The following is a 21,920-nucleotide window of genomic DNA, read 5'->3' on the forward strand; positions in this document are numbered from 1 at the left end:
TGTTTTTAATGTGTTTGTGTGATTATGGAGAGAGAGAGAGAGAGAGAGAGAGAGAGAGAGAGAGAGAGAGAGAGAGAGAGAGAGAGAGGGAGAGAGAAAACACAATCAGATATGTTTAAGATCAGTTTTTAAAAAGTCCTTGGTTAATTTACCAATATAATGTGTTGTTTTATCTTGAGTTGATAAAAGAGAATTCATGTAACACATTCATATAATAATAACAACAATAATAATCATTTATTATTATTTAAATATGACCTTCTTCAATTGATATAGCATTTCCTATTTTATCAAAACCCCTTATAAGTGATGTATAAATGTAAGACTGAGAGGGGAGGGTTGATGAAATAAAATTCTCATTAAACAGGTGAAACAGCTGGAGGGTTCTGATATTACATCTTCTTAAGAGAAATAACACTTCCTGTTTCCAGTTGGAAGCAATGGCACCTTCTGTGTGCAGCCAATGTAATACTACAGTAACGTACCTTGAGCTTTCTGACAGCATCTTTCACCACCTCCGTACCTTTGGGTTGATCAACTTCTGTATGCCCCAGAAACTGTGGGAAAAACATGAAAATCATATGATGTGGAACTTTTTTTTTTTTTTTTTATAAATATTTGAAAATAAAATAAATCAAATCAAGTCTAAGGTCTGTCAATTATTAAGGAAAGCATTTAAAGACATTGACCACAAATCAAGCCACATATATGCTTCCGTTTATTGTACAAACACTCTTTTATTGTGAAATACAAACAGAGAATTTTTAAAGAACGTGCTCTTTTTGCATATAACATTTATAGTGACTTTAGTGATCAAGCTACAAAATAAATCAATAAATAAATTGGGGAGAGTGGGGTGAGTTGAGCCAGTTTTTACTTATGCCGTGTTTAAAGTGAGCACATGACAGTAATGGGTCCAACTTAAATATGTACATAAATTTCAGGATGTTGTGCATCCTTGGGAATAATCAATTTGGGTCTAAAATAAACTGCTTTCAAAATAGGCTTTCCAAAAAAAGTGGTCTCTTGGCTCAACTTGCCCCCAGTGAGGGGTAAATTGAGCCTAGGGAGAGGGTAAGTTGAGCCTCATGGAGTTAAACTGTGCCACTGATTATGCTGAAGTAAACTGAACATTTTCACCTCATGCTATATCAGAGGAAGAGAAATTCAATAAAAATGACTTCTTAAAATCTATGTGTGAGCCTTGTGATGGACTGGTCGTTCATCTAGGGAGTTTCCTCATCTGTGGCTCAAGACGCTGGCTTAGGATCCAGCTCCCCACGACCCTAATAAGGACATGTAGGTTTGGATAATAGAATGGATGGATGGATGCTGTCTTAAAAGTTTTATTTAAAGGTATAGTTCACAACTCTGAAGACGTTTTTTTAAATTATTAAAACATTTCAGAACAAAAAGTTCAAATTGAAAAATTTTAATAATTAAAAAAAAAATAAAAACAGACTGCAATTGACCTTCCAGAAATGGGCTAATAGTACTCAACATCCCACTTATATGTTGCAGGGAAATACAATATCATAAAAACTTCAGAGACCAAATTTTAATAAGGCCTATTTAAAATTTTACAGAACAAAATCAAGTTCAAACAAAGAACAAAATTATATATGGTGTAAAATTAATGAAATATAATGTAGAATTAAAGTAAACTAGCTCAACTTACCCCATTCCGGTTAATAGTACTCAACATCCCACTTATATGTTGCAGGGAAATACAATATCATAAAAACTTCAGTGGCCAATTTTCATAAGGCCTATTTAAAATTTTACAGAACAAAATCAAGTTCAAACAAAGAACAAAATTATATATGGTGTAAAATTAATGAAATATAATGTAGAATTAAAGTAAACTAGCTCAACTTACCCCATTCCTACCACTTTAACAAACTTGTATCATCCAGCAGTTTAGAGCTAACATCATGCTAACAGTATAGCCTCATATTATAACCTCCTAAAGCACAAATACATGTGTGATAGTTTCTTCAGATTTGTCTGTAATTGTTCAGACACAAGAAGCATGAGTCCTTGAACATACTTTGAACAGCAAAAAAACCCCCAAAAATATTTTTGAACCTAAATGTAGTTACCAATTATTACATGGGCCCATCTCCACCTCAGGGTGCGTAAAATACTTAAATATTCAAATATGTGTGGTCATATCACCAATTGTGTTTAAGGTTGTCTAGAAACAAGGGGTGGCTCAACTTCCCCGCAGGCTCAAATCACCCTGCTCTCCCCTAAATAAATAAATAAATAAATAATAAAATAAAAAAACATCATCAAAAGTCCATTAGATAAAATTTCCATTTTTATTGTGCGCTCAATTATAATGTTAATTTCATTATAAGGCTTTGATGATTGCTAAGAACATTCTCCACATTTAATCTGGAACAAATTTGGGCATAACATTTTTATAAAAAGAAAATCAACATGAACATGAACATGAACAACACTACATTTAGCATCCAACAGATGGAGCTATTAACCTTTGCCCAGTCCTTGTGGTCAAGCATCTGTCTAGACGCTGTGCAAGCTGACGGTTCTTAAAAGACCTTGCCATTATTTCTCTAGTCTAATGGCTACTCTACTGAAATGAATAAATGAACAAAAACTTGACAGTAACCACAAAGACTCCCAAACTATACTTGTGTGATTTTATGGTCTGACCCATTTTCACTCGTCACATAAACATTTCTTATTTTCATGTTACTCTCAGATACGGCTATAAACAGAATCTTTATAAGGTCCCACTACCTTTCAAAATGATAATTTCTGGAACTCAGCCATTACAGCTGGTCTGCCGTTTTCCAAGAATGCATTGAAAGTAATTGATTTATGATTAGACTTAATCATTATACAGAAAGCTTACACAAACATTTTTTCTATTTTCTATTTATTTATTTTTTTTAAATCAGAGAAACTCTTCTGGGGCACAATAACTGCATTGTCTTCCAAACTGGAGTTAAACAAATAAGACTCCATAAACATGTCTGCAGCACGTAGTTATGATGGATGCCATCCACACTCAAGGGCAAGTGAGCACGGTAGGACAGAAAGTGAAGCAGGAGTGATAGATACACTACATTACACTGGGTGGAGAGTCTCTTGTTCCTGATGACTGTTCCCTGCCGGTCTATTTGAAGGTGTTTTTTTGCCAAAGACATACAGTCTTTACTAATCTACCACCTGCTACACTGGCAGAATATATTTTTTCCCCCTCTTTAACTCACTTTCTTTGTCTATTCTCATTTCCAAAGGCAGACAACAAAGCTGAAACTTTGGCAGCTCTGAGAATCAAAACTGTTTTTGTTTTTGTGAAGAATTCAGTAAGACATCTTAGAAGCACTGCTCGGGAGTAGACAGCTTCTCAGCCCTGAACATAAGATGAGTCTTTGGTGAAAGGGAGCGTAAAACCGCACTGACAGTGTATATGAGATGTTCTTGCCCACAAGATGTTTGATGAATAGTAAAAGAGACACAAACAAATTCATTGTTTTGCGAAAAGACTGTGCAAAAAGAAGAAAAAAAGACTTAGATAGAAAATTGTCATAGCATTTGCATTGATCCATCCATTTAAGCTGTCTCTGTTTAGACCTCTGGATATTTGTTGTTGTGTGTTTAAAAAAAAAAAGAAGTACAGTTGTTGTATTTATGCCAACAAGCATTAAAGTCAACATGAAATCAAAATTGACCCAATTTTCTTTCTTTATCCCATTCTTGTTTTTTTTCTGCAAGATGCAGTGTTATTTCCAATAAAGTCAAGCTATTTATTCTCATACTACAATAGTTTTTTTGTACTCCATTAGGCTGGTTCATTAAATATATTACATTTATATATAAATTCAATAAATATAAGTAAATTATTTAACAAAATTAAAAGAGACATACACTGCCATTCAAAAGTCTGAAATAAGTAACTGTAAAGACAGCAAAAATGTTACAACATATTTATATTTCAAATAAATGCTGTTCCTTTGAATTTTGTATACATCAAAGAAAAAATAATAAGATATACTAAAAACATATATACTAATATTTCACAATATTACTGTTTTCACTGTATTTTTTATCAATGAAACGCAGCCTTATAAATTTATAAGTCGTGGCCTAATGGTTAGAGAGTCGGACTCGTAACCCAAAGGTTGCAGGTTCGATTTTAATTATATTTTGCTAAAATGAACGAAATGACTCAAAAAGATTCGTTCATTTTGCTGAACGAGACTCAAAGGTCCGAGTCGGTCAAATGATCCGAACTTCCCGTCACTACCCCCAACTGCTCCCCGGGCGCTGCAGCATAAATGGCTGCCCACTGCACCGGGTGTGTGTTCACTGCTGTGTGTGTGCACTTTGGATGGGTAAATGCAGAGCACTAATTCCTAGTATGGGTCACCATACTTGGCCACATGTCACGTCACTTTCACTTTATTTTAAAAACTTAAAAAATCTTACAGACCTAAAACTTCAGAATAAGAGTCTAAGTGTACAAAGGTAGTAAAATGATACAAAAACACAAATTATACAAAAGATCAGCAAAACAGTGAATCTTAAGAGAAAAATATTTAGAGAAAAAAAGAGGTTCATAACACATACCTTGACATTGTATGCTATAAAATGCTTGGCCAGTGCTTCTGGAGTGTGCATCCATGATTTATCTAGAAAGAGACAGAACACTATTAATGTAATACGGTTCTTTATGAAGTACGCAATATCTTAATGATATCCTTAATGTTTTAGACAAACAGTATATAAATAAGTAGTCCTTTAAATCAGCTGCTGTTCAAACCTCTTAGCAGCAAAAACTCTAGAGCAAATGTGTATAAACAACAAACCAATTATTATAAATGAGTATTCATTAATCAACTGCTGTTCAGACCACTTAGCAATAAAAGTGTTTTAACAACAAACCATATGATAATAAATAATTATTCTTTTTCCTTTACAGTAGTTAAGTAACTGTTAAATCAAGTAATTTTCAAAGATTGCCAAATATGTACAGCCAAATGTCTGTGTACAAGAAGGATTTCAGCTAAAGCTGCAGTGTAGATCAAACTGGCTTGTCAGAAGGTGAATTACTGAGATTGGCTTCAAAGGAGTGCAGACGGGGTCAAATGTGACAGACAGGAGACACCACCGTGCCTGTGCTGTTGTGACAGCTTAGAGGAAACTGCAAGGCCTAACTGTGACAAACAAGCCACAGGAGTCACAAGATTCAGCGCGCCTGCCGATTTGTCAGTATTAATACCCTGAGTTCATTAACAGAGTTAGCCACACCATCGCATGCCCAAAATCGCTTCCCATTCCCTATATAATACGTATCAGGTGTTTGGCAATGCACATTTCCAACATTTATAACTCTTTACACTTTTCTTTTTCCCCCCAATTCTTCCTTTAAAATTTGCTTTAATGTCTTACAATTGAGAGGATGCCATACAGCCATTTATAGGGAAACAACGACTAATCAATCTCCCATTTAGTCAAGTATATCTCAAGCAGATCGAAACAAAAGACCCTTGAGGACTCAGAACCTCTTCTGGTATTTCAAGACAGCAATGATCAATTTGAATGAGCAGTTAATTGTAAATATTCAGAAAAAGAAAAAACTGAAATATGGATGACTCTTAGATAAACGGTCATTTTTGAGGCATTCAGAGCAATTAGGGTTTAAAGGGGTCATATGATGCGATTTCAAGTTTTCCTTTCTCTTTGGAGTGTTACAAGCTGTTCGTGAATAGATAAGATCCCTGAAGTTGCAAAGACTAAAGTCTCAAACCCAAAGAGATATTCTTTATAAAAGTTAAGACTGGTTCACGCCCTCATAAAACGCCTCGTTTAAACACGCCCCCACACGTCTACGTCACGATGTGGGAAGATTTGCATAACGCCACCCAAATGTTCACGCAAAGAAAGGCGGCGTAACTTTATTGTTGCTGCCGCCGCCATGTTGTGAAGATGCTGTGTGTTTCGTGGCGAAAGCGAAAATACTTTACATTTTATTACACCAAATACACAAAATAATGTTCTTTTTAGCAACATCATAAGACCCCTTTAAACTGGTGCGTTATAGATATAACATGTCATCGTACATTAACTTTAAAGATAATTATAAAGATTCAATCCAAGCTGTATATTCTGATCTCATATTTATCCTCATGAATCCATTGCTTATTGAAAATCTGCCAGTTATTCTTCTTCCACAGACTGTCAGGATACAGTGTTTTCCCGCTTAGATTCCTCATAAAGTGGGTGTGATTCATAGGTCAAATGAAGAGCGCACACCTCAAAATGTCACAGTGTTTTTGTGTACATCTTTGTGTAGGAAGGGTAGGTGTTTCATAGAGTTCACTGTGATGCCGAAGCTGATGACAAAGTGTCTGGAGAAATGCATTGCTTATTATACAGTGTTTTCAGAATAGAAACCAATATAAATGGAGAACGGATGACAAAGAGGAAAATCTGTCAAAAGGTCATAGCATAAGCAAAAGTGGTTTGTGGTGCCATCAAAGCATTTCTCTGCATATCTGATCATCTTGACTATCTGTTTGTCTGACTATTAGCATTTAATTAGATGCGTCAATAGAGTGTTTTGCATTTAATTTAATGAATAGGAAGAGCAGCCAAATATTGATGATGTTTCCCAAACTAATATCTAATGATCAACAATGACAAATCAGAACATCTTGGCATATTCTTAGCAGGTTTTCTCTGCAAGGGCTTCAGAAGAGCATAAGAGCCTTGGTAGTCTCTGCATCTAATTTTAAAGCTCACTGCTTTGATTCTTGGAGCTCTTAATGGCAATAAGACAACGTTATAGCAGAAATAAGACAGGAATCATCTATTACAATAGTAATGCTTCTATACGCCACTACAACAAATAGTAAAGAAATGCCCTTGGAACTAAGCTTCTGTATTGTATTTCAATTGAAATAGATTAAGTGTTGAACGCACATTTTAATACATGGTCTGGGCAAGGTCTGTGCATACTGGTCTTGTAAGCACATGGACAGTTTTTCATTAAAGAAAGATTATGTTTTTTCCATAATCGCAGGGTATTTCTGTCATCTCCCGCTATGCACTAAAAAAAGCCTGAAGGTATTAGTAATGCCACAATGACATATTCAGAAATTTCTTAAAGCGTTTTGTGATAAATAAATAAGACAGAGAGAAAGAAAAACATGGCACAACAACTACTGTAATGTAAGTAATTAGGTAGTGGAACTGTGTATAATTTAGCTAAGGTTATTTACAGGATACTGGGAATATTAGATTGTCACTAATTAACCAGCCACTCTCACCAAATGCAATCATTTCTGAGCTTAAAGGCATAAAAAAATGAAAGAAAAAATTAAAAATGAAAAAAAAAAAAACAAAGAAAGAAAAATGCACAAATCACATCAGAGATTATGCTAAATCATTACTCAAAGTTTCTCGACTGAGAAATCTTTTGTACTGTTGAGGCTATTCAAGCTGATCATTTTTGGGTTCAAACTTGATTTTATTACGCTCTAAATAACAGACACTGTTGCTATTTCATGTTCTGTGTCTGGTAATTGGATGCATAAGTCTGGAAAGAATCTGGTTCCAATTATTTCTTTGTCATCACACAAACAGCATTTCTGCCTTCGGCTTTGTAGATTACCAACCATTTAATTCAGAAACTAAAAGTCTATAAAAGTAGAGTATGTGAACAGTAATTTATATTTCATTCTTCTATATATCAGCCATTTACCCTGAAGAATCAAAACATTATTTTGACAGCCTGACATAGCTAGCATATATTATTTTACAAACGTACAGTTTATACGACAGCCTTTTTTGTTCAATAGCTGACCATCAATCCATCCAAGGCCTATAACATCTTGATAAACTTTCAGATCGTAGTTGAATTTATTAGGCTGAGTTTTATGAGACAAATGATCATCCATTAACTCTGAAAAAGAAAAATAATTAATGACCATATAATAAACAAAGAGATACATATTTACGCTACCTTACTGACCAATGACAAATCACACATCTAATTGCAATGCAAGATTGCATTAGTCAGACTTCATTAGACAGAAACCTCTCTGTGAATCTTCTGTAACGTCACATCACCACTCTCACCAGACACTGCTGCTAATGAATGCATGGCCATAAAATGATTACTAACTCTCTCTGGTAAATGTCGCTATTGTTCATAAGTGGCTTGGATAGACCTTTTTGTGTTAGTTGGAGAATTTAATGCTTTCCTTCAGACAGATGGGTTATTGGCGCTCTCCACGGTCCAACAGCACTGTCCTGTGCACCAGAAAGGAGGCAATTGTGACAGCAGGAACATCCACAAGGCAGTGGAGGGAAATGTGTTGTGGCCGCAAGAGCTTTGCTCTTTTCAGTGCCAAAATAATTACTTTGTTATGCCTAACCTCTTCATGAAATCAGATTACAACTTGTTCTGGGTAAATGAGCAAATTCTAAATGAATTTGCAATGTAGTACACTAGAGATGCATTATACAATGATGAACTGGTTTGTTTACATATTGCAATGAAAAACAAAAATTCAACAATCTTGGTTTTTAACGATGTCCTGGTATTTCAAGTTTTTAATATTGGAGATAACAGCTCATGAAAACATTAGACAAGCTAAAAATACAGTAGTCAGTAACAGCAGAGTGTATTGGTACTTGAAAAATGGTACTCTGCATACTTACAATATAATGTCTTATTCATATAAAAAAACAGATGTATTACATTCACCTGAGAATATATTTGTAAGCATCATCATTTGCCATTCTGAGGGATTCAGCACTGGACACTACTTGTGATTATAATCTATATCTTCAAAGCAAGCCAGACAGGCCAACAGGAGCTCCTAACACAGAAATATTACTAGTGCATTCCCTGCCATCTGGGATCTAAGACTGGCCAGTAGGGCTTATCACATCAAAGATCCATTAATTCATTTTGGAAAGAAGGGTGGGACAGGTGGTTGTAAATACATAGAGAAAAAAAAAACAGACCTCTGGAGGCAGACAGGTTGTCTGCTCCAAGCCACTGAGAAATGACAGAAAGGGAGGAGAGACTATAGGTGAGGAAAAAAGAGAGGTAGAGATAGACAGAGATACAGGCAGACAGATAAGAGTATGAAAAGGGAGAGTCTGAACAATAGAGTTTTATAAGGGTTTCTGTTAGGACTGTCAATTTTAACATATACAGTATGCATATATATATATATATATATATATATATATATATGCAAATAATAATTACTATTAATTAAACAATACCATTAAAACTATTACATTTGAAAAATCGTTTGATGGCCCTATAGGTTCTGAGCTGGATGGACATGCAGAGGAGAGAGAGGAAAGCAAGACAAAAACTGGTACAACCCACATACCTTTTTTTCTGTTAAATGCCCGGTTCATGCTTGAAAATGCTCCGTCTTAGCTGCGATTTCCTGGAATGTGCCACCTCTACCTGGTGGGATGAGAAAGTATATGGAAATTTAATCCACGGAGTCTGAGAAATAGGAATACATGTTTCAAAAACAAAATCCTGTGAATCTGCCCCTAAGGTTAAGTCTCCTATGGTGTGTTATTGCACAAAAATGTTACTAGGTTAAAAGTTATTGGGTTCACAAGAAATAAAAAGCAAATATCTCTGAACAAAAAAGAAAAAAAGAATTGGGGGGATAAACTAAAAGCACTACAGCATGTAGGAGGGTTATTAGTCAAAACTATAAATATGCCCTTCATGGTTCAAATATTTCAAAAATTTAGACTGCGACTGTGTTAAATGAAAGGTGCTATAATATATATATATATATATATATATATATGCAAAAGCCTAAGGCCACTAGAAAAAAAGGGGTTTTTTTTCACAAAAAAAGGTTTTAAGTCAGTTATTTCTATCTTTTGCTGTAGTCTGTCAGTAGGAAATATCAGTTTAATTTCCAAACATTCCTTTTGCCATTGATTGAAATAATCCAGTGAGATTTTTGTATGCACAAGGAATCTGACAGCAGCCAGTGCTCCACACAGAGATCTGATCTCAGCATCATCCAGTGTATCTGGAATGACATGAAGAATCACAAAAAACGGAGACAGACTAAATCCAGAAGAACTGTGGAAAATCTATTTATAACATTATTTTTGAAAGCATCCTTACTTTACAGCATTTTAACACAAGTGCCAAAAACTTTTCACAGTAGCCTACTGTCTGTAGCTTTGCAGGTAGGTTTCTTCAAGCATCTTGGAGAGAAAAAATATCTATCTATCTATCTGTCTATCTATCTATCTATCTATCTATCTATCTATCTATGTCTGTCTGTCTGTCTGTCTGTCTTTTTTAATAATAAGCTTAAAATGACTGAAATTGTTTACGATTGAATGAAAATAAAATTGGACTTGCATGGCTTTTAGCCCATGTCTTTGAGACCATCTATACCATGTACACCTGAACATCAACAAAATAAACATTTTAACATGTATATGGATTTTTTCCCAGTGAAATATGATCTAAAATGAGAATCTCTCTTTTTCCGCAATGACACACATGTGAAACTGAAGCCTACTGGCTATTGAAAAAAGACAGGGAAGAGCTGTATGTACCACTCAAAACATCCTGCTTCAATGGGAAAAACAACGTGAACTGACAGAAAATGATGCTCATTTCGTTGGCACTACAGGAAAAAAAAAAAAGAGATGTCCTGTAGAATTTCTTTTCACTGCATGCTATCCTAAGCTTCTCCCTCTCAGGCATGGTCAAACATCAGGAGATAAGCTTAGCCAATGACTTATACAGGCTATGAAACAAACTAATCAAATGTTAAGCCCAATGGGCAGACATATTACAATGTTATTGTTGGATGGATGGATGCTGAAAGAAGAGATTGCAAGACCTCCTCAAGGGGTCCATGTGCACATTACTGATTTCCCTGATGCAGGAAAGACAAAAGATTTTCATAGAGACTCTTCAGACAAATGTGTCTTTAACCTCAGTGACTTCAAACTCATTACTCCCACTGCCTATCTTGTTAATTTGAACATGATACAGGACAACTTTGCTGGGTATGTTTATCATTGACTTCCTGAATTTGTTGTGTAGAGCTAATCATGTTCATGGTAAAATGCATGGAGACAATGAGAACAATGCAGTTTTAATGCTGTACATAACTTAAAGCATTTTATATTCTTGTTAAGAATAACTGAGCAGCTTTCATGCCAGTACAATTATTGTTAAATGTTCACGGTAAATACTGTACGATGTGCACTTTTTTCCCTCTCCTCTCAAACATCATGGCCATGATAGTAATGAAAGAAAAACTGAAAAACTGATTGTGTGCTGTCTTGAGAGGAAATGCTAAGTTCCATTTAGACCCTATAGTATGAAATGCTATTACGATATAACCAATAATGTTTTAAACAAAAAGTCCTTTGAGTTGATGAGTAATGAGTTTAAAGTCCTTTCACACAACGTCGTGCAAAATATGCAATGTAAGGAGAGATGCCTATGATTTTTACAGTGTGTCTTCATGTGAAGGGTGTGGTGCTTTACTGGAGTTATTATAGCATTATATTAAATTATAGCATTTTGGGAAGACAAGGCACACAATAATGTAATTTAAGGCTTCATGACAAAACAATGCATTCATGTTTTCTTTAAAGGTGACATACCATGAAAATCTGACTTTTCCAGGATCTAAGTGCTATAATCAGGTCCCTGGTGCATCTACCAACCAAGGAAACGTGAAAAAGGTTAACCCTGTAACTTTGTTTTGGGAAGCCTTTTTCTGCAAGCGTCTGAGAAACCGAGCGCGTCTGATTTCACTCCCTTGGTGACGTGGCAAAGGGATCTCATTATAATATTACCGCCCCTTAATCTGTAAGTTTCCACCCACGGCACCGTCATTGTGTTTTCACAAGCGACAACGGTGTACTAGTTCTAATGCCATGGCGAAGGTTTGAGCAAAACATGCCAAATGTTCTGTCTTTGGCTGCACAGATGAGCACAGAACACTATTTACAGTCCCAGCCTCAGAGGAGACAAGCAAGCAGTGGATTTATTGATTTATTTACTGTTGCTGCTGCCACACAGATCTAAAATAAACATGCAATTTATTTCCCAGTTGTTTACCTTCACAGACATAACCGACTGTTTTTTGTAACTCGTGTGTTTTTAATGTAAACTTGTGTGTGAATGAGTACTTAGTTTAGTACTCGCATGCTGTGACAGCCACTTTCTGTGCGCGTGCTTCGGATGTGTGCTCTCAGAAAACCGTATATCAGAAGTTTAAACTCGTATGATTTAAAACGCATGATTTCAGCGCGATAAACATGATAATCAGAACCAAAACAGATGGGTTTTTTTTAATCAGGTACCGTTGTAATGGCGCAACTCTATTCTGGAAAAGGGGGCGTGGAGCAGCAGCTCATTTAAAGAGACAGGCCCGAAAAACAGCGTGTTTCTGCTTCCACTCAAAATAGGCATTTTCAAAATGATATAATAAATGATCTGTGGAGTATTTTGAGCTGAAACTTCACGGACACATTCTGGGAACACCAGAGACTTATATTCCATATTGTAAAAAGGGGCATAATATGTCTCCTTTAAACCTTCAACATATCATTCATCCCATTTTGTACCAGTTATATGATGATGACAATATGCAAGCCACTTACTGGGTTGAACCAATGAGGCATAAATCCGCAATAACGGGTTTTTGTCTTAAGAGAATGGTTTTGTCTATGACAGATGGGCTATAATACATCTGAATTATTGCAAGAGACTTTTGAAAAGCCCTCAGAAAATATGAATATACATATACATCAATATTTTTTTATATATATTTTTAAAAGTTCTTTAGATGTATAAATATTTTTTTAAATATATAAAGTTTATTTAGAAAATATGATAAAAGCATCAAATACATTTTACAAGTACACAGGCACATTTAGGTTTTTTTGGCTCCCAAGAGAGCAAAGCAAACAGGCTTCAACATGACAGACTGCCAATTTTAAAAGCAAAGAGGCTGAACAGGAAGGCAGGCACTTGTATTTTTTTTATTCACAGGCAATTGATCTGTCATAAAGAGCCATGGAGAGTCAAATGTACAAGGACAGTGGACATCACTGACTGAGCAGGTGGAGTCACGAGTATATCGCATCAACCCTGCCAGCAGCCTGAAGAGACAAAGAGCTGGAACAACTTCGAAAGAATTGATAAATCATTCGAAGTTCTGTCACAGTTCAGAAAACTTGTGAAAAAGGGCTGACATATATAAACTGAATCATATTTACAGTCAACATTGCACAGGTTTCCTTACCTAACACATTTGCTCCACAGAAAACCGGCCAAGCCATTTCATTACAACATTCCAAAAATCTGGATACAATACCCACTCTTTCCCAGTTATTCTGCTTAGCAATATTATCAGTTGCCCGGTCACACCTGGGCAAACACCTGGCTGTGCTGTCTGCCTGACTGATAGCAGCTGTGTTTGTTCTCCGTTTATCACTTCCTGGCTGGTCACTCTGTCCCACAGGGGAGACCCTGAGACCTTCCTTTATGCTGAGCTGCAAAGTTCTGCTGATAATATTTAGCATCTTCAAAGAGAACTCCAGCTTATGCATGTCTGAGAGAACCCAAAGCAATTTATAACTGTTGGGTGGAGAAGCTAAAGTCCTCCAGATTTGAGAACTGAGATTGCCTGGGTCCTTTTTGCTGGAGTTAAAGTACAAATAAAGTTGCAAATAGCAGATCCAAGTGCAATTTGTCTTTCAACTAAAAATCTCACAAAAATTCATATTCTAAAACAATAACTGCTGTCTAAGGCCTTCTGGACTACAATGTTCTGAAGTCTATCAAATACAGACCAGGCAGACAACTTGATTTGCAAATCATGTTTTCAAAAAATGTAATATGTTAGAAAAACGTTATATGCAGAAACAAATGTGGGTATAAGAGACATCTAAAACATGAGACAAATCCCTGAATATAAAACACATGTTTCCATGACGTCTCATGAAATATAAAAATCAAAATGTTTTTTTTTTTGCTTTGTAGTAGCACCAATATTCCATCTCACAACTTTTGAGTTTAGGCTGACATTTAGGCCTTTCTACCATTTACAGTTTGTTCTGCACATTCCATTTTAGGGGAGAAAAAACAATAATAATTATGACAATAATTTCTGAACTTCATGCTTGGAAGCCTAAAAATGGCATCAGAGAAGACCAAAAAAACATGTTCTCATGTACTTTATGCATGCTTTAACATGCACTTTACATATGCAATTCTTAAGGGTATTCTTAAGAATACAAACAAAATATCTCTCACATTCATTGAAAACAGAAGCTACAACAGGATCAGTTATTGAAGAAAAGAAAAAAGTAAAAAAAAAAAAAAGACTAATACTGATATGACTTAGGAAATGGTCATTTTTTAAAATGTTGTAGTCAACTATCAAAAAACTTTATTAAATAATTTTGATGAAGTTTAAAAATCCAAAAATTTCCAAACACTCAAAAAGCATGCAGCAGCTCGGGATGAACAGGAAAATATAAACATCCACAGTCCAAAAAAAAAAGGTTAAGGCCGTTCAAAGCAGAGGAACATTCCACTGATATGATCCATCTCTGAGTCAACACTGCCAGCATTTACAACAAAACTATGCTTTCACCACCACAACTGCACTGAGAAACACAGAATTAAATAAAAATATCCTTTGTTTCCAACAGAACCCTATTCACTGAGCTCAAATAGCAACCATTCTAAAACAACGATTGTTAATTCAACCCTCTGGATTCCTTACATGGATCAGTTGTTATTCTCCGCTGAGCTCAGAGCCATACTCCAAACACTCCAGTCCTTTCTGTCAGACCTCTCCACATAAAAAGGCCAACATTCTTACCAATAATGAGAGGAGATTTCCAAAGCACCAGCCAGTGTCTTCTGGCAAAGATGAACCGAATGAGAAAACCAGTGGAGAGCGCCTTTAGACGAAAGCGAAAAGATGGGTGAAATGTAGAGCCGGGCGACTTATTTGCTTTCACACAAGCTGGGATACTAAGGAGGAAGTTCCAGCAGTGCTTAATAGTTTTCAGCTGTTGGCCAGATGGGGTTATGTGAAGTAAGAGGGGCGGCGGGTTTGCAAGCAAAACTAGGTGTCTGATGAGTGTGAAAGAACTTCTTGAAAGAAAGAACAAGAGAAAGGAGACAGGAAGAGAGAATGACAGAAATAAGTAGTGCTGTGCAGAGGAAAATATTTTAGATTTATATCTCTGGAAAACATGGTTCCGATTGGCCAATCACAGTTTTAACAGTCAAATATCTCTATAATGATCGCTAAAACTGTACATTTGACCACTGTTCATAGCAACATACTAGTGCTTTCATTTCATTTAGATTTTTTTTTTCAACATTAGAATACACAATTGGCACTATTTTGCAACTCAAAACGTAATAACAGTAATAAAAGAGGGTTTAGGCTATTTTGCCTTGCTAACGCTGACCAAGGCTGCAAGATGCATGTTTTAAATAATAGTAATTTTTTTATTAACTTAACTTCTTCCAAAAAGAAGTATCAGTGTTAGCAGGGCATCGGTTTGAGTAATTCACACTGAAAACTTGCTGAACACATAAAAACAAAAATTTCCACCACAGAAAAAAAAAAAAAAACACTAACCACAAAAATTCTGGTTCATACTTCATCCACAGAGCAACTTGAGTGCAAGACAGTAGACTTTGGCAGCTAACAGTAATACACTCACTGAAATCTGACCTATGCCTTATTCATCATGTCACAACCGTTACAGATGACCAAGACACTATACAGACAGCAGACATGGAAATGAACAGCTCATATAAATGGTGAAAAGTACAGCCATTCTCTCTTCACATCTTCAAGAAATAGAGAGGGGTGGGGCGGTGTTAGTCTTGGCATCAGCAGGTCTGAGAATATTTTTAAGGATTCCTTTCCTTTAATATGATAAAATTTGTTTTCCTTTCCATCCTCTCGCCCCCTCCTCCTTGAGTGGACAGATGTGGGGAGGGGAAAGTAATGCGTTTAAGACTTTGGCATTTTCCATTTTGTGAGGTAAAAGTACTTATTCTGTGGTTTGGACCATATGTTTTAAGAAGTGCAGAAGTAGTCATAATCTTAAAAGCACCAGGTCGACATTAGCAAGAAATGTTGACAATTAAATGTTGCTCTTTAAGAAATCTGATAACACTTTCAGATTGGCAAAGAAAAAACAACAAACATAAGCAAAACCAACAATGTTACCTTAAACTACTAATAATGAATACAGAAACACACAAATGTGATACAAAATGGTCAACTGTTAATTTCGGCGAATCAATTCCAAACCCTTACTCAACCATTAATATGTGCTACCATTAAAAAACATTCACAACAGTGTGGGTTTGCACATTCCAGACAAACTGTCTTTATAAGTGAGTCAATTAATTATTAACCGATTCATTCAAAAACACTGATTTATTAAGGGACAAAACAAGTGACTGGCTTTATGAGTGAGTCAGTGAATCATTCACTCAGCCGATTCACTCAATCATTCACTCAAAACACAGAATCACTTAGTGTTACTTGGAAATCTGAAACTCTATGCCTTTGTTTGAAATGGTTTTTATTAGTGGAGCAAACTGGTAATATTGTTTAAAATGCAAGTTATTTTGTATAAAATATAAAAAGATATACAGATATTGAGATACATTTTTACATGAATTGCCCAATCCTACCAACTCAAATGTGAAACTGAGAGACTGAGAGAGTTTATGTATGCAGATACATTGACTCAGTGACTTGCAGAAGATGAAAGGAAACAGAGTAGGTGAGGAGATCTTGGCTGGGAGAAAGAGGAGCACAGTCTTGTTAAGGTTTGGAAGCTAGCTGAAGTAAAAGTCTTTGCATTTCTATTTTTGCTGCACCCCAGTCTTCCTTTGCCAAGAACGTACTTGTATCTGTATCTGTATCATGGCACTAAAAACGTATTGAAAAAGCATCTCCGTTCCAAAATTCCTAGTGAGCTGCCTAAGTAGGGAGCATTTTAAGGCATCACTGACAAGCTCTCAACTTGTTTTTGGTAGTATTGGTTTACTAGTTTCCCACTTGCCTGCTTATTTTTAACAGCAAAATAATTTGAGCACTATTTGCTGCCTAAAGCATTTCAAATCAGCCACTTGTGAGGTTAAAGTGGTTTTCTTCATAAATTGTGATAAACCGGCCTTGATGAGCTATAATTACAGAAGAACTCTTCAAGACATACCATACCATCAACTAATAGAACAACACCAAGGTCGAGCAACAGAGCATTTTTCAATAGATCAGCTGTCAACTTTTAGCCAATGTTTTGAATGTATTTTATTGCAGGTTTGAAAAGCCTGGTCTCACACCCCACACCCGCTCTGACCATCTTACAACACAGCCACCAACACCCTCCCCTCCCTCCCCCCAACTGCTTCTCAGCCTGCACTTAAGATCTGTGAAGATGATGTATGCAAAGTCTTCAGGAAACATAAGATAAGGAAAGCCAAAGGCCGAGACAATGTCTCTCCAGCCTGCCTCAAAGCATGTGCTGTCCTGCTGTCATCCATCTTCACACTGATCTTCAACGGATCACTGGAGCTGTGTAAAGTCCCCTCCTGCTTCAAACGCTCCACCATCATCCCTGTAAGAAACCAAAAATCACGGGACTAAATGACTACAGCTCTATTGATTTAACGTCTGCGGTCATGAAGTCATTTGAGAGACTGGTGTTGGCCTACTTGAAGGACATTACTGGACCCTTGCTGGACCCCCTGCAGTTTGCTTACTGAGCAAAAAGGTCTGTGGATGATGCAGTCAATATGGAACTGCACTACATCCTCCAACATCTGGATAAACCAGGGACTTATGCAAGGATCCTGTTTGTGGACTTCAGCTCTGCTTTCAACTCCATCATCCCGGATACCATCCTGTATAAACTGGCCCAGCTCTCTGTACCCACCTCCATCTGTCAGTGGATCACCAGCTTCCTGACAGACAGGCAACAACTAATGAGGCTGGGAAAATTCACACCCGCACCATCAGCACTTGAGCTCCTCAGGGATGTGTGCTCTCCCCACTGCTTTTCTCCCTCTGCACAAATGAATGCACCTCTAAAGACCCCTCTGTTAAACTCCTGAAGTTTGCAGATGACACCACAGTCATCGGTCTTCATCCAGGATGGTGACGAGTCTGCTTACAGACAAGAGGTTGAGCAGCTGGCTGTCTGGTGCAGTCACAACAACCTGGAGCTGAACACACTCAAAACTGTGGAGATGATTGTGGACTTTAGGAGATAGGCCAGAGCTTGTTTTCATACAATAGGTGAATTGAGCAAAGAAATACGGAAGTTCTAAGCGGCCATGCATTATTATAACTTTTCTTTCTCGTTTTCTTGTGATCTCGACATAACGAATTGTTTTCTCGTGATCACGACTTAATTTTCTCGTGATCTCAACATAACAAAAGTTGTTTTCGCATCCTGGACTCATCTGCTTGTCTGTACATAATTATAATTAACTAATAATGTGTTTAATGAGTTTGGTCTTTTAAAAACACTCTCTAAACGCATTAACTAGTTAGGGTATGTGGACCCGGATACGGGTCCAAAGGCCCGTAAAAAATGTGTATGCTTCATAAGCAACGTTAAGCGTTTTACAATACCCCCTTTGAGATGCAAATGATCGACAAATAATAGGCCTACTTATCTTGTATTTCAGCAAATGTTGCTTCACTTAGAAATAACGTGATTTTGTCCAAAGTTAGGCTATGCTACACATTTTATTTGTGTAATTAACTTTAAATGGTCTAACAACAAATTGCATTCACTGCATGCGCAGGTGGAGCACATTCAAAAGAATGCAGAGAAGAAGCCTATTCTAAAAATCTTAAGCTGCTTGGACTCAACTCACTTTATTTTCCTCGTTCGTTTGAAATAAAATTAGGCTATATATAATAATAAATTATAATAATTTGTTTGTGATTTTTATCATTCATGTAGGATATGCTGTGATATCACGTGAGTTACAAGCTTGAGCTTGATGTGTGCGGTTTACAAAGAAATGTAGAAAATATAAAAGATTAGGCCACAACACTGTATAACATCATTGAACTAAATTATATACATATGTAAATCACATTTCTTATTAATATACATTTATTAACGATAAAGATTAAAAATAAGAAAGATGCACATTACAAGCCTACATCGATCATTGTACATGAGAAACTGTGATGAGTCGTGCGTGCAGCAGTAATAACGTAAGATAACAGATACAATTTCAAGCAAAATTCACTGCACTGAGAGGCTTCACTGCACTGAATAAACAGCTTTTTAGAGGAAACGGCTTATCATTTAATGAATCGACAGCCTATCTAATAATCTTCAACATGTTTTACGCTAAACAATACTTTTGGATTGAACTATTTTTTAGAGTTTACCATGAAAAAAATGCAGTTTTATAAGAGAAATCACTGACTTTTTGCGACAGGTGGGATTCAGCTTACGGCACTTCCCATTCATTCCTATGATATCCATAAACGGCGATTGAGTGTCGTACAACTCTGACTGAAATTCAATGATGTCAAGGCTATAATGTGATTGGTTATTAAGGGACACGTGATCCAAGTTAGCCGTTACGCTTTCTCCAATAGTAAGTAATACAGACCCTCTCATCTCCCAATTAGGGATGCAACGATTATAGATTTTGTTGGTACGATTATTGTCTGAGGAATAATCACGGTTTTACGATTATTATGCATTTATTCATTTCCCAACATTACTAATGTATAAAATCACATGAACACTCTTTAGATATTAAAGTGTTATTTATTGCTGGCTTTTGAAACAGAAATAACACAGTAACCAACAATGCAGCACAAAATAATAATAAACAAAAGACAAACAAAAGTCCATCTCTCCCATTGGAATTAAAAAAAGGTGACCTCTGCTCTGTAAACATCCATGACAGTATTTCTCTTTTGAAAATAACAAATGGAAATAGAGCACAAAAGTATTTAATGTTTTCAGTTGGTACATTCTTTACATTTCTTTTGGACCTGGGGTAGAGAATTTGGAAACATGGTGAAAAAAAAAATCTTGTTGGTTTTTACTTAGATAATACTACAACAGGTATAGTAAATAACAAAGTTAATGAAGTAGCCTATTATTAATATACGACTAATATTCACTTTATTTGTACCACAGGGGAAACTGTTACTAATGATGGAAATAAACTAAAATATTATTGTAATCAACTGTCATTCATACGTATTCATTTTAATAATATTTATAATAATTCATATGATTTTACATGTGGCCTGAGAAAATCATGTCTATTATTTTGGTTTGTGAGATCACACATGTACAAACATTCAGGCGTACACAAACTTCTTGAGAATGCTGCCCAGTGACTTTTATTAATAAAATAGATTAAATAGCCTACTGGAGAGACGCAGGTAGGCTAATTCACACAGGCAACTGTCACCTCTCGCTCTCTCAAATAATTAATTCAAGTAGCTAAATGTTATAATTAATTCGAATAAATGTGATATTACTGCACTATTTAATTTCTTTCTGATCTGAAGTGGGCAGAATGCGGAGCTAACGAGCTGTAGCTTCACATCAGGTGGTTCTTGCCTTCACGTCGTGCATTAAAATCGTTCAATGTACAGCTAGCCGAGCATTAGCCTATCCCTTATGTATTCGCTCTTTAGCAGCAGTTTTTTACAGCAATATTTAAATGACACCCTGGTCATTCTTGGTGTACCCAAATGGTCCCACACTATCAATAGGCATTTCTCTGGTGGAAATAAAGCTTCGCTGTTTGGTCCCTCTGTCACAGTTAATTTAATGCATGTAGTAGCCTCCATGCCGCTGATAAGCACGTCATTTTAAGCTGGTGCACCGCTAGTGTAACTTTTTTTTCGATTTGCGCAAGCTGCAACAGTTCCGTTCCGTGTAACAGAAACACTCAGTTTAGCGGAACCTTTACGATTAATTAACCGTGACGTTTTAAAGCGCGGTTAATCGCGAAACCGGTTAATCGCTGCAACCCTACTCCCAATAGTAAGATAATCTCTGTTACAGCATAGTGGATATTGTATACAACTCCCCATCAATAGTTCTGTACTGCCACCTGTTGGCGCAGTTGTGTAACTTAGAGAACAACCTTTGTTGTGTCGAGATCACGAGAAAAATAAGTCGTGATAACGACAAAAACAACTTTTATGTCATGTCGAGATCACAAGAAAAATAAAGTTGTGATAACGAGAAAACAACTCTTGTTATGTTGTGATAACGAGAAAATTAAGTTGTGATCACGAGAAAACAAGAAGGAAAAAAATTATAATGCATGGGCCGCTTAGAACTTCCAGTCTACACTCTTCAATAATTTAGGGTTTAAGTTAGTTCACCAGAATTTATTGGATTCGGTCTCAGTGATACACTTACAAATTGTTGCAGCTGAGAGCTGAGAAAATTGAGCTGACCTGTCTACCCATTCCAACTATAGCTAGCTGGAAATTAAGTCCTCATCCATTCAATTTAAATAGCACACGCTCAATACAACATATATGTTTGCTTTGAACTGCTGACACCGATGTGGCTTCTTTCAGAAAAAATTTAGGCTTTTAAAGTCGCCAGTGTGAGGATATGCAACAGGCAGACAGGAGGAGGCACTAAGTACTATACTTAATTGATTATACTTAAGAAATTATACTTAGATAAATTGATTATATTTAAACTAAAATCAAAATTTATTTATAGATAAAATAAAGATAAAATAAATGTAAACATACCCAAGCTCCTGAGTATGTATATATATATATATATATATATATGTGTGTGTGTGTGTGTGTGTGTGTGTGTGTGTGTGTGTGTGT

The 21,920-nt window shown here is 36.1% G+C and overlaps 1 protein-coding gene across 14 annotated transcripts in view; it reads right to left on the reverse strand.

Moving 5' to 3' along the window:
- Positions 1–21,920, reverse strand: part of LOC107584160 (PTB domain-containing engulfment adapter protein 1) — a 195,956-nt gene that overhangs the window by 4,896 nt on the left and 169,140 nt on the right. For 12 of the 14 annotated variants that reach the window (XM_016270652.1, XM_016270651.1, XM_016270649.1 and 9 more), the window contains 3 exons: positions 9,393–9,472; positions 4,606–4,667; positions 486–557 (listed from right to left, as the gene is read on the reverse strand). In XM_016270652.1, coding sequence (XP_016126138.1) covers positions 486–557; positions 4,606–4,667; positions 9,393–9,420 — 162 coding nt within the window. In that variant the 5' untranslated portion in view covers positions 9,421–9,472. Of the gene's footprint in view, positions 1–485; positions 558–4,605; positions 4,668–9,392; positions 9,473–9,957; positions 9,996–14,906; positions 15,410–21,920 lie in introns of those variants that run through there. The other 2 variants (XM_016270646.1, XM_016270648.1) reach the window with 2 other exon arrangements.

The sequence above is a fragment of the Sinocyclocheilus grahami genome, unplaced genomic scaffold, assembly GCF_001515645.1.
Source record: "Sinocyclocheilus grahami isolate Dianchi unplaced genomic scaffold, SAMN03320097.WGS_v1.1 scaffold57.1, whole genome shotgun sequence".
Classification (NCBI taxonomy): domain Eukaryota; kingdom Metazoa; phylum Chordata; class Actinopteri; order Cypriniformes; family Cyprinidae; genus Sinocyclocheilus; species Sinocyclocheilus grahami.